The sequence below is a fragment of the Eleutherodactylus coqui genome, chromosome 10 (genome assembly GCF_035609145.1).
Source record: "Eleutherodactylus coqui strain aEleCoq1 chromosome 10, aEleCoq1.hap1, whole genome shotgun sequence".
NCBI lineage: Eukaryota > Metazoa > Chordata > Amphibia > Anura > Eleutherodactylidae > Eleutherodactylus > Eleutherodactylus coqui.
Window position 1 is genome coordinate 133,737,042 of NC_089846.1, and position 13,880 is coordinate 133,750,921.

General features: G+C 44.3%; 1 protein-coding gene and 1 long non-coding RNA gene across 2 annotated transcripts in view; one reads left to right on the forward strand and one right to left on the reverse strand.

Moving 5' to 3' along the window:
• The first annotated feature begins 11,381 nt into the window (after nt 1-11,381).
• Nucleotides 11,382-13,880, forward strand: part of LOC136580937 (sodium- and chloride-dependent neutral and basic amino acid transporter B(0+)-like) — a 38,911-nt gene continuing 36,412 nt past the window's right edge. The window contains exons 1-2 of the mRNA XM_066581876.1: nt 11,382-11,543; nt 13,364-13,511. Coding sequence (XP_066437973.1) covers nt 11,481-11,543; nt 13,364-13,511 — 211 coding nt within the window. The 5' untranslated portion in view covers nt 11,382-11,480. The remainder of the gene's footprint in view (nt 11,544-13,363; nt 13,512-13,880) is intronic.
• The window catches only part of LOC136580938 (uncharacterized), a 30,581-nt gene continuing 28,815 nt past the window's right edge, over nt 12,115-13,880 (reverse strand). Inside the window, exon 3 of the long non-coding RNA XR_010787034.1 lies at nt 12,115-12,323. This is a non-coding gene — a long non-coding RNA (uncharacterized lncRNA). The remainder of the gene's footprint in view (nt 12,324-13,880) is intronic.

Genomic DNA, 13,880 nt, shown 5'->3' on the forward strand with positions numbered 1-13,880 from the left:
TGTGAGAGGCAAAGTGTGAAGGGAGATATATACTACGGGGTATATACTATGAGTGATGAAGATGGTATAAGAGCGATATACAAGGGAGTACCCAGAAGAAGCAGGAGAAAAAGCATTGCTGCCGCTCAGACATCTCATGAACAAAATTGCGATATTGCTGCGATTGTCTTGTGGAGATTCCGCAATCACCAGCGTGAAGGAGCCCTGAGATGCAATAAAATGAAGTCTCCATAGGGAAACATGGGTGGTTAGAAAAAGCAAAAAACAAAAAACACAGAAAGATGGGACATGGCGCAATTTACAAAACTCACAACATCGCATGATGACAACATCGCAGAAGTAAATGAAACCATTGAAAAGCACGAGTTTCACAATTCTGCATTTTCACTCATTCTCGCAGCGCTCAAGAAAACGCACACTTTTCTTGCAAATGTGAAGGCACCCTAATGGAGATATATACTGTGAGTATGAATATAGTATGGGAGGGAGATGCACTATGGGGATATATACAGTGCGGGGAGATATATACTGTGGGGGAGTATATACTGTGAGTATGAATATAGTATGGGAGGGAGATGCACTATGGGGATATATACAGTGCGGGGAGATATATACTGTGGGGAGTATATACTGTGAGTATGAATATAGTATGGGAGGGAGATACATTATGGGGGATATATACTGTGCGGGGAGATATATACTGTGGGGAGTATATACTGTGAGTATGAATATAGTATGGGAGGGAGATGCACTATGGGGATATATACAGTGCGGGGAGATATATACTGTGGGGAGTATATACTGTGAGTATGAATATAGTATGGAGGGAGATACATTATGGGGATATATACAGTGCGGGGAGATATATACTGTGGGGAGTATATACTGTGAGTATGAATATAGTATGGGAGGGAGATACATTATGGGGGATATATACTGTGCGGGGAGATATATACTGTGGGGAGTATATACTGTGAGTATGAATATAGTATGGGAGGGAGATACACTATGGGGATATATACAGTGCGGGGAGATATATACTGTGGGGAGTATATACTGTGAGTATGAATATAGTATGGGAGGGAGATACATTATGGGGGATATATACTGTGCGGGGAGATATATACTGTGGGGAGTATATACTGTGAGTATGAATATAGTATGGGAGGGAGATGCACTATGGGGATATATACTGTGAGTGGTGAATATAGTATGGGAGGGAGAGACACTATGGGGATATATACTGTGGGTGGCGGAGAAGGTACGGTGGGAAGAATGGGGATATTACAGGAGTGGCTGATATTGGTGATGATAATAGAGGTGGAGAAGAGACGATTCTGTGGGGGAGAAGCCACACAGGGGCGTAGTGGGCTGATATACTTTACTTCGCACCTGCCCATGCCGCCTTTTTGCCTGGCTCCACCCACTTTTATAAAAATGCTGGAGGGGAGCATAAAAAGGCCAAAAGTCATAATTTATGGCATGCCGCATAGTTTGAAACTTTGGTATGCCAGATATTTGGCAGAGTTTAACACGTACGCCCGACTGCTTGCAATGGCAACATAGACTTAGTTTTTTTCTTCCACAATTGTTTAATTGTTTGGGGGGGGGGGGGGGGGCACTTAAATAATTTCCGCACAGGGTCAAGAGAGAATGCTGCTGGCTGAAGAAGCGTTCAGCTGACGGCTACTGAAGGTGTGAGGGCAGCTTAACCCTTGTGTAGGAAATGTTCTGTGAGCAGCGAGGTCAGTTCATAAATCCTCGTTGCTCCTAAAAAAATGTTGAGATGACGGATACTGAGAAAAGAAACCACCTAATAAATCCGGAGATAACGATGAACGCATTTATATACTGCGGGACTACATCTGCCAACCAATAGTCTCCGACCATGAGACCGCTTACCAAATACCAGCTAATGCTCAGCCTTCAGTATAGAATATTAGTTACATTGTTCATTATAGGTCCGCTGATAAAGTTATCATCCGACTCTACTAAACGTGGGATTCACCAAAGATCTGCATGATCCGTATAAAGGCTCCTGCCAAGGGGAGGAATTCTAAAGGGGCTGGGGCCTGCAATGTATCATATGGGGTCAATAAGGGCATCCAGTGCCGCCTGTGCCCTGCTGCTAGGAAACTGGCCAAAGCCATTCATAGGTGCGTTAGTACCCCAAAACATCATTAATAATTACAACATAAAATGTAATTAATGTAAAATAATGTACTATTTGTGGAAAATTGTCATAAAAATTTGCACCCTACAGGACTTGACAAAGGCTGCGGTGACAGCCGAAACGTTGGCATCAAGCCTGTGTGTGGCTTCAATAAAGATGGAATTCCTTTAACTCTATGCATTGACGTATTTGGGTCCTCTGCTTTGCGGGGGGTACTTAGGGGAAGTTTTGTGCATTAAAGGGGTTGTACCACAATAACAAGTTATCCGCTATCCACAGGATCGGAGATAACTTGCTGATCTGTGGGGGTCTCACTGCCAAGACCCTCGCTGATCTTGAGAACGGGACTCCCATGTTCTGCTCCGCTGTCACCACAGGGATCGCTTCACTCCCCATAGTGAAGTCCCCAGGAAGGGAACTGACAGGGAAATAAAAGGGTCTGACAGAAGTCCCGAGGGGCACCCTCTCGGGTGTCTCCGTAGTCCCATTGGAAGTGAATGGAGGACTAGTGTGCTTGCACAATCAGCGCCCCGGTCAGTCTCCTCCTCATTAGGGGAGGTGCAGTAACCACACAATGCGATTGGACGGGGGACCCAGATTCTTGTCATTAACTTGGGTCTCAGCAGTGAGACCCCCACTGATCAGTAGGTTACAAAATACCGTAAAAGTATATATTTTTTAGATTTTTCAACTTCTGCACAACCAAAAACCCCTTTTTTGAAAAATAATTTGTTTTCAGGATCCCTTTGATGAATTACCCATTGCTTTTTAATTTTTCACTGGACAGAGCGGTGTCAGGGCTTGTTTTTGCGTGATGAGTTGTAGTTTTTATTGGTACAATTTTGGGACATTTTCATTGTATTTAGGAGGCACAGTGACAAAAAAAAAAAGCATTTCAGCTCCATTTTTTAATAGTGTTTGCTGTCTAGGATCCAAAGTGTTCAATTTATTGTACCGGTCTTTACGGATACGGAGAAACCAAAACATTTTTTTTTATTATATAGAAACAATGTGTAAAAGGGGGGGGATTTGTTAATATTTGAATGTCTTTTTTATAACCCTTTTTATGACTCTGTGGGGAACTTAAACCCTATGATCTCTCCGATCATACACCACAATACTTGTATTGCAGTGTCTTATCGCTTTTCTCAGTTATGACAGACTAGGGCCATTCTCTGGCATCAAGTTGCCATGGCAACCCTTCCATCGTGATTGGATGGCAAGCTGCTGGTGACGTCATACAGTCAAATCACTTCCTCTGTTAACCCTTTACATTCTGAGATCAGTGTTGATTGCAGTATGTAAATGGTTAAAGGGGATTATCAGAATTCTTTGCAATCCGTGCCATTGCAGCACGACCCCGGCTGTTTGTTACAGCCATTTGCGGATGACAAGGACTGAGCTTCTGACCCCGCACAATCTACATGCTGTACATGTATAGCATTTCACCTGAACCCCTTTCCTCCAATGACATACATATGTTATTGGGTGAGAAAGGGTTAAGTAGAAAACAGAACGTAGGCTCAGTATACATTACGCAGCATGAAGCCTATCAGTGCATACGTTACATATAACCATAGGGCTCAATTTACACAACACAAGCCAAGAGCGCGTCCTTTTGGCACATACTAGGCTATCGGATAGACAGTAGTCCATGTGTTCTGCTTCTCGGCATAAACTCTGTAGTGCGCCTATTGCCACACATAAGGGTTTACAGATTGGGGTGGTTGAGTTATGGTGGCCGTCGCTGTACACTTACCTAACCGCGCCTCATTACCGAAAATAAAATGCCTATTTATAAAAGGCAATCGCGTTCCGTATGCGTTATGGTTGTGGCTGCTGGCGAGGACCAGACGTTGTACCATACTGAGGCGGAATTCCTGCTAGTCGCCCTTCTTGTTCAGTAGGTCTGTAAATGTAATAGCCGTGACCCATCCTGACATGTGGCTCTACGCCATTCTCGTAAAGCATTACATGTTGCCTCATCGCTGATTAATTTGGAACAGTTCGTTCTTTAGAGCTTTACATTTAGATCGCCCCAAATCTAATATAAAGAGGACGTTACATAAGAGCTCTTATTTCAGTTTTATTAATACAAGTCTCGTTCCTGTGAGTGCACAGCGTGTGCCAAGTCTATATTCAGCAGGAGACATCCAATGACCCACCAATGGGGCGTACGATGCCGCGTCGTTCTATGAAGATTGTAAATATATTGCATACATCCATATTATTCCACCCGTTGCAAAGTAGGTTTGTTTGCCGAATTTACAAAGTTTTTGAGCAGTTTGCATTAAAAAAAAAAACACATTTGAACAAGAAAGACACAACTTTTATATCAAGTGGTTTATATTCAACCCCTTCATGACAAGTATTTAGTTGGGCACCTTTTGCTGCTATGACCTACAGCAAACATGATGCAGAGTATGACCCCGGCTTCTCTCTGCGTTCCTGGGGAATCTTAGTCCATTTCTATGGGTGATGGCCTCTAGCTTGGTTTGTAACAAGTCTTCTTCACTCCCAAAGTTTTTCTGCGAGGTTCAGTTAGGCGACTGTGACGACCACTCCAGAATATAGCAGGTCTTCTTCTCAAACCAAGTCTTTGTAGACTTTGAGGTATGCTTGGGTTGATGGACCCGTTAGAAAGTCCAATAACTTCCAAGCCGCGGCTTCACAGAAGGCATGAGGTTTTCTCCTAGAATTTTCGGATACTTGATTGAACCAATGTTGCCCTCCACATGCTGCAGGTTTCCAGTTCCAGAGGAAGCAAAGCTGCCCCAGAAGATCACCGAGCCAGCGCTATTCTTCACTGTAGGATGGGTGATCTCTTCAGCATAGGCTTCATTCTTCCTCCAGACATACCGCTGATCCATAGACCCAAAAGTTTCAGTCTTGTTTCATCGCTCTACAGAACAGAATCTCAAAACATCTGTGGTTTACCTATATGGTTTTGAGCATCTTGGAGGCGACTTTTCTTGTGTTTTGGGGTCAGTAGAAGCGTATGCTAAGGCTGGGTTCACACGGGGTAGAATTGCAGTGAAATTTCCGTGCAGACTTTCTGCACGGAAATTCCGCCGGCAATTTTTATCCCAGGATAAAGCAGCAAAGTGGACGAGATTTGCAAAAATCTGAATTTGACATGATGTCATTAAACGGCTGTGATTGGTTAACCCAGCGCCGGCTTTCATTGGCTGACGCAGCACAGGAGTAACCAATCAGGGCATTAGCTTGCCTGAGGCAGGGGGTTCAAGCCCCGCTTCCAGGAAGAAATGCTCTGTCGGCACGGAGGAGGACACGGCAGCCTGCAGCAGGGGCGGAGATCCGTGCAAGGACTGGAATGTTGGTGGTGGGCGAGTATTGAGGTTTCACATTTTACATGTAGTGTGGTTAGTTTCCCCATTGAAATGTCATTAATCTGGAACGCATTAATGGCGTTTCAATTAATTTCAATGGGGAAAAGTGATTTGACATACGAGTGTTTTGGCTTAAGAGCTGTGGAACGGATTACACTCGTATGCCAAGGCACCACTGTATACAGGAGCTCTTCACAGACCTTCATAAGATACATTAATCAAAGCACCAGTCAATAAATTATAAAGTGTAATACAAGCACAGCACTGTATAAAGACACTAATACCGGGTTTCCCCGAAAATAAGACAGTGCCTTATATTAATTTTTGTTCAAAAAGTTTAACTTTTTTACATGTATAGCTGCCTGGACACTATTTACATAGACTTTTTAAATTAACTGTTAGCAGGGCTTAATTTTGGAGTAGGGCTTATATTTCAAGCATCCTAAAAAGCCTAAAAAATTGTTTTGCATCCTCAAAAATTCTGGAAAATCATTCTAGGTCTTATTTTCAGGGAAATAGGGTATGTATAAACACCAATATTAATCCATATCAATACCTACATAATAGTACAATTCATGTGAATGTGCATGCAGGAAGTAAAAGTCCGGACCACATCAGATGCAGATAGAACATGCTGCGATTTTTATCCTTTTGCGCATAGGGTCATGTTAAGAGAGCCCCAAGTATGAACATCATCCTTGAGAGGTGCACATGGAGGAAGATGTGTACGAACGCATTGACATCAATGGGTGGTATTCTTTGAAAAAACATGCACAGACATGAAGGAACCCCAAAGCATGAAAGTGACACCTAATGCACATATTGCCTCAGTCCTGTATCTTCATACCCTATTCCAGCTGGAGCGGCTTATTAAGGCCCTTGACACCCATCATGCCTCGCCTGCCCTTCATTCCGTGCCACTTCACGGCTCAATGTTGTAAAAGTCACCAACTTTAAGGCTGGGTTCACACGGGGCGTATTCCCGCCGGAAATCCCACGGTTTGACCGCAGCCGAAACCGCGAGATTTCCGACGGGAGAACCGCCGCGGAAAAACCCGCGGCAGCTTTGAAGCGGCCCGGCCGCTCGCTCTTCCGCTGCGGCCGGCGCTCCCATAGAGGAGAGCGCGGCTGCGGCGGAAGTAAACAATAAATAGACATGCTGCATCTTTTGAAACCGCGTCTGCGGTCGCTGCAGCCGTGGTTTCAGCCAGACTTATCGCAGCGGATTGGCCGTCCCATGGACGAGATTTCTGAGAAATCTCGTCCACATGGCTGGCTAATCCCGAGATTAGCGGCCGCAGGCGGATTTGCCTCGGCGAAATTCCGCGGCAAATCCGCCCTGTGTGAACCCAGGCTAAGAAAAAGGTTTTCTTAATTCTTTCTATTAGAATTGTGGTAATCTAGATACAATATTCTAAAAGGACAAACTGTTCCAAATTAATGAGCGGTGAGGCAAGGCATATAATAGGAGGATGGCACAGCGCCACAGATCAATGACAGATCTCAGCTACAAACACACTGAACAAGACGGGCGACTACCAGAAACTCCGCCTCACTATAGCGAGTGCCCTCCAGGGATGAAGCCGACACTGGATTTAGTCTGTCAGATGCATGAGCAGATCACGGGGTGCGGGCGAGTCAGATTTCAGGATACGACGGAACCGACGGAATGCCAAAAGATATACAGAACACAGAAATGTAGTAAAAACCAGTTTGAGAGTAAATAAGGAATAGCGGTAAGAAACAACCCGCCTGTCGCTCTGCGGGGACTCGATGCTCTCGGCACTTACTGGGTTCTATGAGCAATATTCACTTAGGCCCGGCTCATAAGCTGAAACACTGTGGGGGGTCCCGCAGCATTTTTGCAGCCGTTGAGTCGTCCGTGACTCTAACTACATCCGCGTGTGGCGGTCAAATTGTACCGCGCATGACGGCGTCCTCACACACACCGCCATAAACAAAAAAAAGTGAGCTTCACAAATCTGTGCCATATGGGAGATTGTAATTGCGTAAGGGCGCCCATAGAGAATAATTGGCTGTATCTAACTTAAATACCCCGTACCTCTACATGCTACCAGGATTTTCTCCTACCTTATGTGGACTGCTGTGGGAGTGCGGTTTGGACTCTTTTCTGGCTGTTGCATTTGGTGGCCCTGCCCAGATTGGGGTTTTCTGGTGCTGCTGACACACTTTGTTATTTTGTATGTAAAATACTCGGAATGACCAATAATGGTTAACTAGTAGAGATGAGCGAGCGTACTCGTTTCGGGCGTTTTTGCAATCGAGGACCACTTTTTCCGAGTAACTGTCTACTCGGACGAAAAGATTCGGGGGGCGCCGGGGTGTGAGCGGGGGGTTGCAGAGCAGAGTGTGGGAGGGAGGAGAGAGAGAGAGCTCCCCCCTGTTCCCCACTGCTACCCCCCCCCCACCTCCCCCCGATCCACCACGTCACCCCCCGGCGCCCCCCGAATCTTTTCTTCCGAGTAGTCAATTACTGGAATTCAAAAACGCCCGAAAAGAGTACGTTCGCTCATCTCTATTAACTAGGGCGGTCTTCTATTCCCAGCGTTGTACGCAGGGTAACTCACTCCCACTCCCTTTTTTCCAGTTTACACTAGAGTCTATGAGAGCTTCCTGCGTATTTTGGCGAAAGATAGGGCAAGACCAATCTTTTTACGTGGCGTATAAAATCGGTGACCCGAAACGGTCACGTGTGCGCTATTTTTCACAGGCCGATTTTTTTTACATGGCCAAAAAAATCATTCTTCTGAATGAAGACATTGACATCCAATGGTTCGGATGGTCGCAATTTTTGGGCAATTTTTTTAATGCGGCTAAATACCTGCGTGAATACAGTTGTGTGAATAAGCCCTTAACAATATCTTGCAGGGGGTTTATAAACTATATGGTTCACAGGTTACAGTATATAGTTTAACAGTGAAACGTTAACTCTCCTCAGTTACCAGAATGATGAACTGTATTCCGTGCCCTTACTCTCAGGACGCGTATGGAGTTTGGTCTCTGTCCATTACCTGTGAGCAATATCCCTTTAAATGTTATTTGCTGTGGCGTGTCTATCTCTACACAACAGGCTGTTACACCGATTCAGTCACAGCCACCACTGAGATGGAGGTCGGCCTCACTGACAGTCACTTGTTCTGGTGCCCTCAATGGATGACCTCTGGCAGCTTTGCCCAGTTCCGCACTGACTCAGTCACAGATTAGGAATTCCTCCGTAGAGCACTCATAGCCACTGGTTGGGACTTCCTAACAGCATATTCACACAGTTTGCTCTGGGCAGTGTTCCAAGTCCCTTTCTCTCTCCTGGTAACTAGGCTTCCTCCTCTCTGGGATTTATAACCTGATGTCTTCCTCTAGGCAGTAATCAGACTCTGTAGGCCTCAATGTCTCTGGCCTCTCTTCCCAATGGCACCTCTGGCTGCAGCTCACATTTCCTGGACTGCTGTTGCTTTTATATCTTTCAGAGTTGCTGGTAACTTAGGACCCTTCGGGCTCAAAGGACCTTCTCTACTATCCCCTATTCTCAGGCGCTGACTCTGGGCTCCGGACATCATAGAGGCAGTGTTAACCCCTTGTGGGTAGCCCCTTACGAAGAGCATATGAATCTTGTAAAAACTGCAGTTGATCGGAACTGATGCATCCTTCCTGCTAGTGTACGGGAAAAAAACCCTGTTATAACATCAGCCTAGTCATGCTTTTCTACACGTTACCTTCTTTATATTTTGCACTTATGTAAGGATGCACCATAAAAGGGGTGGCTTTCCACCAAGTATTAGTCAGAGATCAGGTGCCATTAACAAGAGAGGTACTGCGTGCCAAGTGAAGACTGATGCAGTGTGTACCCGAGAGGGAGAGTGGTGCTGCGGTGTCCGCCGGCATACACCCTTGCTACCGTGCATTAACTATTTGCTGTGACTAGTGTTGGCCTATAGACTCAAAGTAATATTGCAGCTGCTAGAGCCCCTGAGACAACACGAGAGGCTGAGGACTACAGTCAAGGGTTTGGACCATTGGTTGGAGACAGTAGAGGCAAAAAAGCAACTGAATACCAGAAATCCTGGAGAAGTGACAGTAAGAGAAAGCTGAGTAGTAAGCTAACCATTTGCACCGAACCACATTTTCAAGTGTGTGCCTCTCCTAAAGAAGATATTGTTTTTTTTCTGCCAAACTATGTTTGCTACAAAGAAATATCCTTAAAGCCACTACGAATAGAGACTGAGCATTGTGCTTTCTAGGCCCAGAGACTGTCTTGGTTTCTGTACTGCTTTCAACTTCAGTAAAGTTTTCTATATATTTAAAGCCTCTGAAAAACTGCGTGCATGAAAAATCAATGCACACAGGTCTTTGTAAGTTCCTGCAAAAAAAATGATGCACTTCTCTGGTTTATGCATTGAGTTTTCAGTCTCATGCATTTAGAATGCATCATACTTGGTTTGCAGGTTCTCCTACATTCAAATTTCTGACTCTGGGATGTTCCCTCTTTCAGAGGCTGTGTAGCATAACCCCACCCACTGAGTAAAACAGAGCTATCTCTCCTCTATCTCATCCTTTCTCTGAGTAGCTGCTGGCATGTCCCCTATTGCTACTGATAAGGGCGAAAATGCACCTGGAATTAATTAGAGCTCTCTGTAATAGTAGTTTTCTCTATTCTCTCTCTCCTCCACCATCCCACAGCATTGTCATATAACCCTCTATAAAAGCTCAGTGGTAAGGCAGTAAATGCACATTCACAGCAGGGGAGGAGCTGAGAGTTTACTCTCACTGACAGAATTTGCTAAGATTTTAGACATCCAGTCTGCAGTGCCCTGGAAAACAATCACATTTTTTTAATGACAATCAAAATACAAAACGTCTTCATTTCTAGAAATACATTGATTAATAAAAAATTTTTTTAAAAGTGCAAAAGGTGTACATTGCCTTTAATCCTTTGCAATCCAATTTCGGATTCAGGGTTCCCCAGGGGGCTTTCTCTTTCTGCCATTTTACAATGGCACCATCTGCTGGCTAGAGCCAGTACTGCGGTATGTGAAATGCAAGGAGAGGCCCCTGACAACAGAGCGGCCAGTAATATACAGTAAGAATACCCTGCCGGATGTCTTCTGCCATCGGAAGCTGTACAGCCTTCAATCAAAATGTCTTTAGACGTCAGACAGTGGATTGGAAAGGGTTAAGTCTTCCACCTCCAAGTTGTCTTTGCGGCTATGCAAAAGAGCTCTGTTCTCTAAGCTCATGTATTACACTAGGATAACGAATTCTCCCCCATTGTGCTCCACATTGCACATGGATACTCCGCTTTTTGCATGCATATAGATGCTACAGTGAAGCGATAGCTTTGTATCGCATTACATTGCTGGCATTAGAACGTCTGCAGCATGGATGGGAGGAGGAATTAGTAGACGGATACATATTTTACGGGAAAGGAGCTTCAGCAGCACATTTATAATATTGGGCTCTACCAACAATCCTTTTATGTGACGGTTGATGCTTGCTTGGGAGGGGATGGATTGGACATGCTGGAATAGTCTCCATCCCCTTACAATTAATATACATTTTTGACCTCCATGACTTCCTTTGATGTGGGCCAGGTCTGAGAAAATTCTTTTTTTGAGCTGGAGGAATTCTACCCCATCAAGATCCATTTGCTGACTTTAGGCCCCTGTTTTGCCTACAATGACTATACCGACGTAGGAGTAAGTTGCGACACCTCACTTGTTCTCTCTCCAGGTCTGATAATCCCTACCCCGTAGTACAACTTCAGCATTTGCATAAGGAATTACAGCACATTGTGGGTTAGGCGCTTTAATAAGTATCCCAGGCAGCCAATTGTTGTCCTCCTTAATTATAAAGTCCTGTGTCACTCTACACCCCCCTCCATTTAATGACAGTCCCACCTAGAAGGTACATCGCATGACTTATTACAGGTTCTGATAGAAGACATGGGGAATATATCCTTATCAAGATGCATGAAATGCCGTGGGAAACAATCTACAGAAACAAATGTAAGTTCCTTTCCCGGGTCGGAGGCATTCTTACGTTTTTCCTCCTTCATTTCTTGCACTGACATGTAAGGAGTCTTATCTCTTCTGGACAGCGACTTCTATCCTTTTTATGGTATTTATTCTAGAATTATATGTTCTCCCTTCCACTAATAAATGCCTTGTATATCGTTAGAGAATGACAGATTGGGCACTCGAGTTCAGATGACTGATTTCTGTTGAGGGAAGATGTAGATGACAATAAGAAGGACTTGTGGAAGTTATTAGAAGAGTCACTTCTATTGGCCGCATAGCGAATGTAGAGGATATACCCCATTTCCCTGAAAGTAAGACATACCCTGAAAATAAGACATAGCATGATTTTCCAGAATTTTTGAGGATGCAAAATGATTTTTCAGGCTTTTTGAGGATGCTTGGAATATAAGCCCTACTCCAAAATTAAGCCCTGCAAACAGTTAATTAAAAAAGTCAATTTAAATAGTGTCCAGGCAGCTATACATGTAAAAAAGTTAAACCTTTTTGAACAAAAATTAATATAAGACACTGTCTTATTTTCAGGGAAACACGGTAGTAGGCTTATCCAGAGTCTTGTGGAAATCAGCAGATCATCCACACATATGACACACTCAGCACTGCTACATCTATAGTATATCTTATCTACATTTACTAAAGATGGCTGCAATCCATTATTCTCTGTTAGCAGCCATGTCAGGGTGGAGAAGGTTTTCAATAGTAACACTTGCAGGAATGTCCTTGCTTCTATGATCATTAGATTCTTGGAACCTGCAGAAGCAATTACAGATATGTTTGTGAGCAACTTTTGGAATGATGCGTCGCTATAATGAATCATCATTCATTATCATTCTTTCTAAGAGCTTCTACTAGATATGATACATATTATACTACATTTTATGAAAGGATACATTTATCAATATAAACCACTTATCAGGAGAAAAGGATTCCCCCGACCCTTGTTTGCTAATGCAAAGTATAAGTCATTGCATTGGCTTCAGTTGAAAGGTAACAACTCCACTAAACTCTATGAGAATTACGGAAAGAGCCAAGAAAGCAGAGATAGCCACCGGCGACAGCAGAAGTCAATGCAGCTGCTTCACATCGGCAAACGAGGGACAAGAGACCCCTGTCCTCCCCAGAGTTGTGACGCCCACCTATATATGACATCCTGGGGAATTTTTATAAAATGTATCCCATAGGATTAGGCCACTTTCACATCTGTGTCAGAAGATCTTCCATCACAGATCCGGCTGAAGATACAGTAAGGAAAAGCGCTTCTTCCACCCAAAAGCCAGCCAGCTGGGCGGAAAGCGAACGGACCCCATTCCAGTCAACAGGGGGCCGTCCAGTACTGTTAGGTTCTGTCCTGAGATGGAGCCGTTCAGCCGTATGGATTCCCCTTTCCTGCTCCCCAAATGGAGTAGGAAAGGGGAATCCTAAGTGCAGATGTGAAACCATGCGGTAAATCTCACACCTGAATTAGAATGCTGAGTATTTCCCATCAGTTGCTACTATGTATCACAGCGTTTCCCAACCTTTTTCAGCTTGCGGCACACCTAGTCAGAACAAAAAAAAAATTCATAGCGTCCCTTAAAGTGAAAAAAAAAATATTGCTCCCTCTCGCTCTTCCCCTCGCTCTCTCCGCGGCCGCCCTGGTTGGGAATCACTGCAGTGTTGTGATGCAACGTCACGATTTTCTAAGGCATCGTGTTTCCATTAGATCTTCATTGCGTTTGTGTTTTTGTGCCGCCCCTCTACCATAAATGTGTTCATGGTGTTCTACCAGCCGTTCCTCATTGTATTTCCAGGAGGATAATGTGAGTGTGACCACTGAAGGCAGTCTGGAGCGCGAGTTCTGGTCCAGTAAAGCAGATTATCTCCTTGCTTTGGTGGGATATGCAGTGGGACTTGGAAACGTCTGGAGATTTCCATACCTTGCTTATAAGCATGGAGGAGGTAATGTGGAATGAGATGTAGAAGCTATTGTACTGAGATCAGCAGCACCTCACTATGCAGTATGTGGAAATTTAGGAAGGAAGGACTAAACCTTCCTAAATATCAAAAACTGCAACAAAAATGAACAGTGTGAAGCTGACCCAAGTGGAAGAAGTAGTTGCATAGCCGATCATATACTAAAATGTATGTCCACCTTGGAGCACCATTGTACATCCTATTGTATCTATAGATCTAAAACAAGCTTACTAACTGCTGGACTCCTGTAACGCATTGACACAGCTGAACTTCATACATCTAAAGGTGGTTTCAAACAGGACAACCATCACTTGAATAGTCAATCGATTGAGCAAATGCAAGAGACAATTGTTC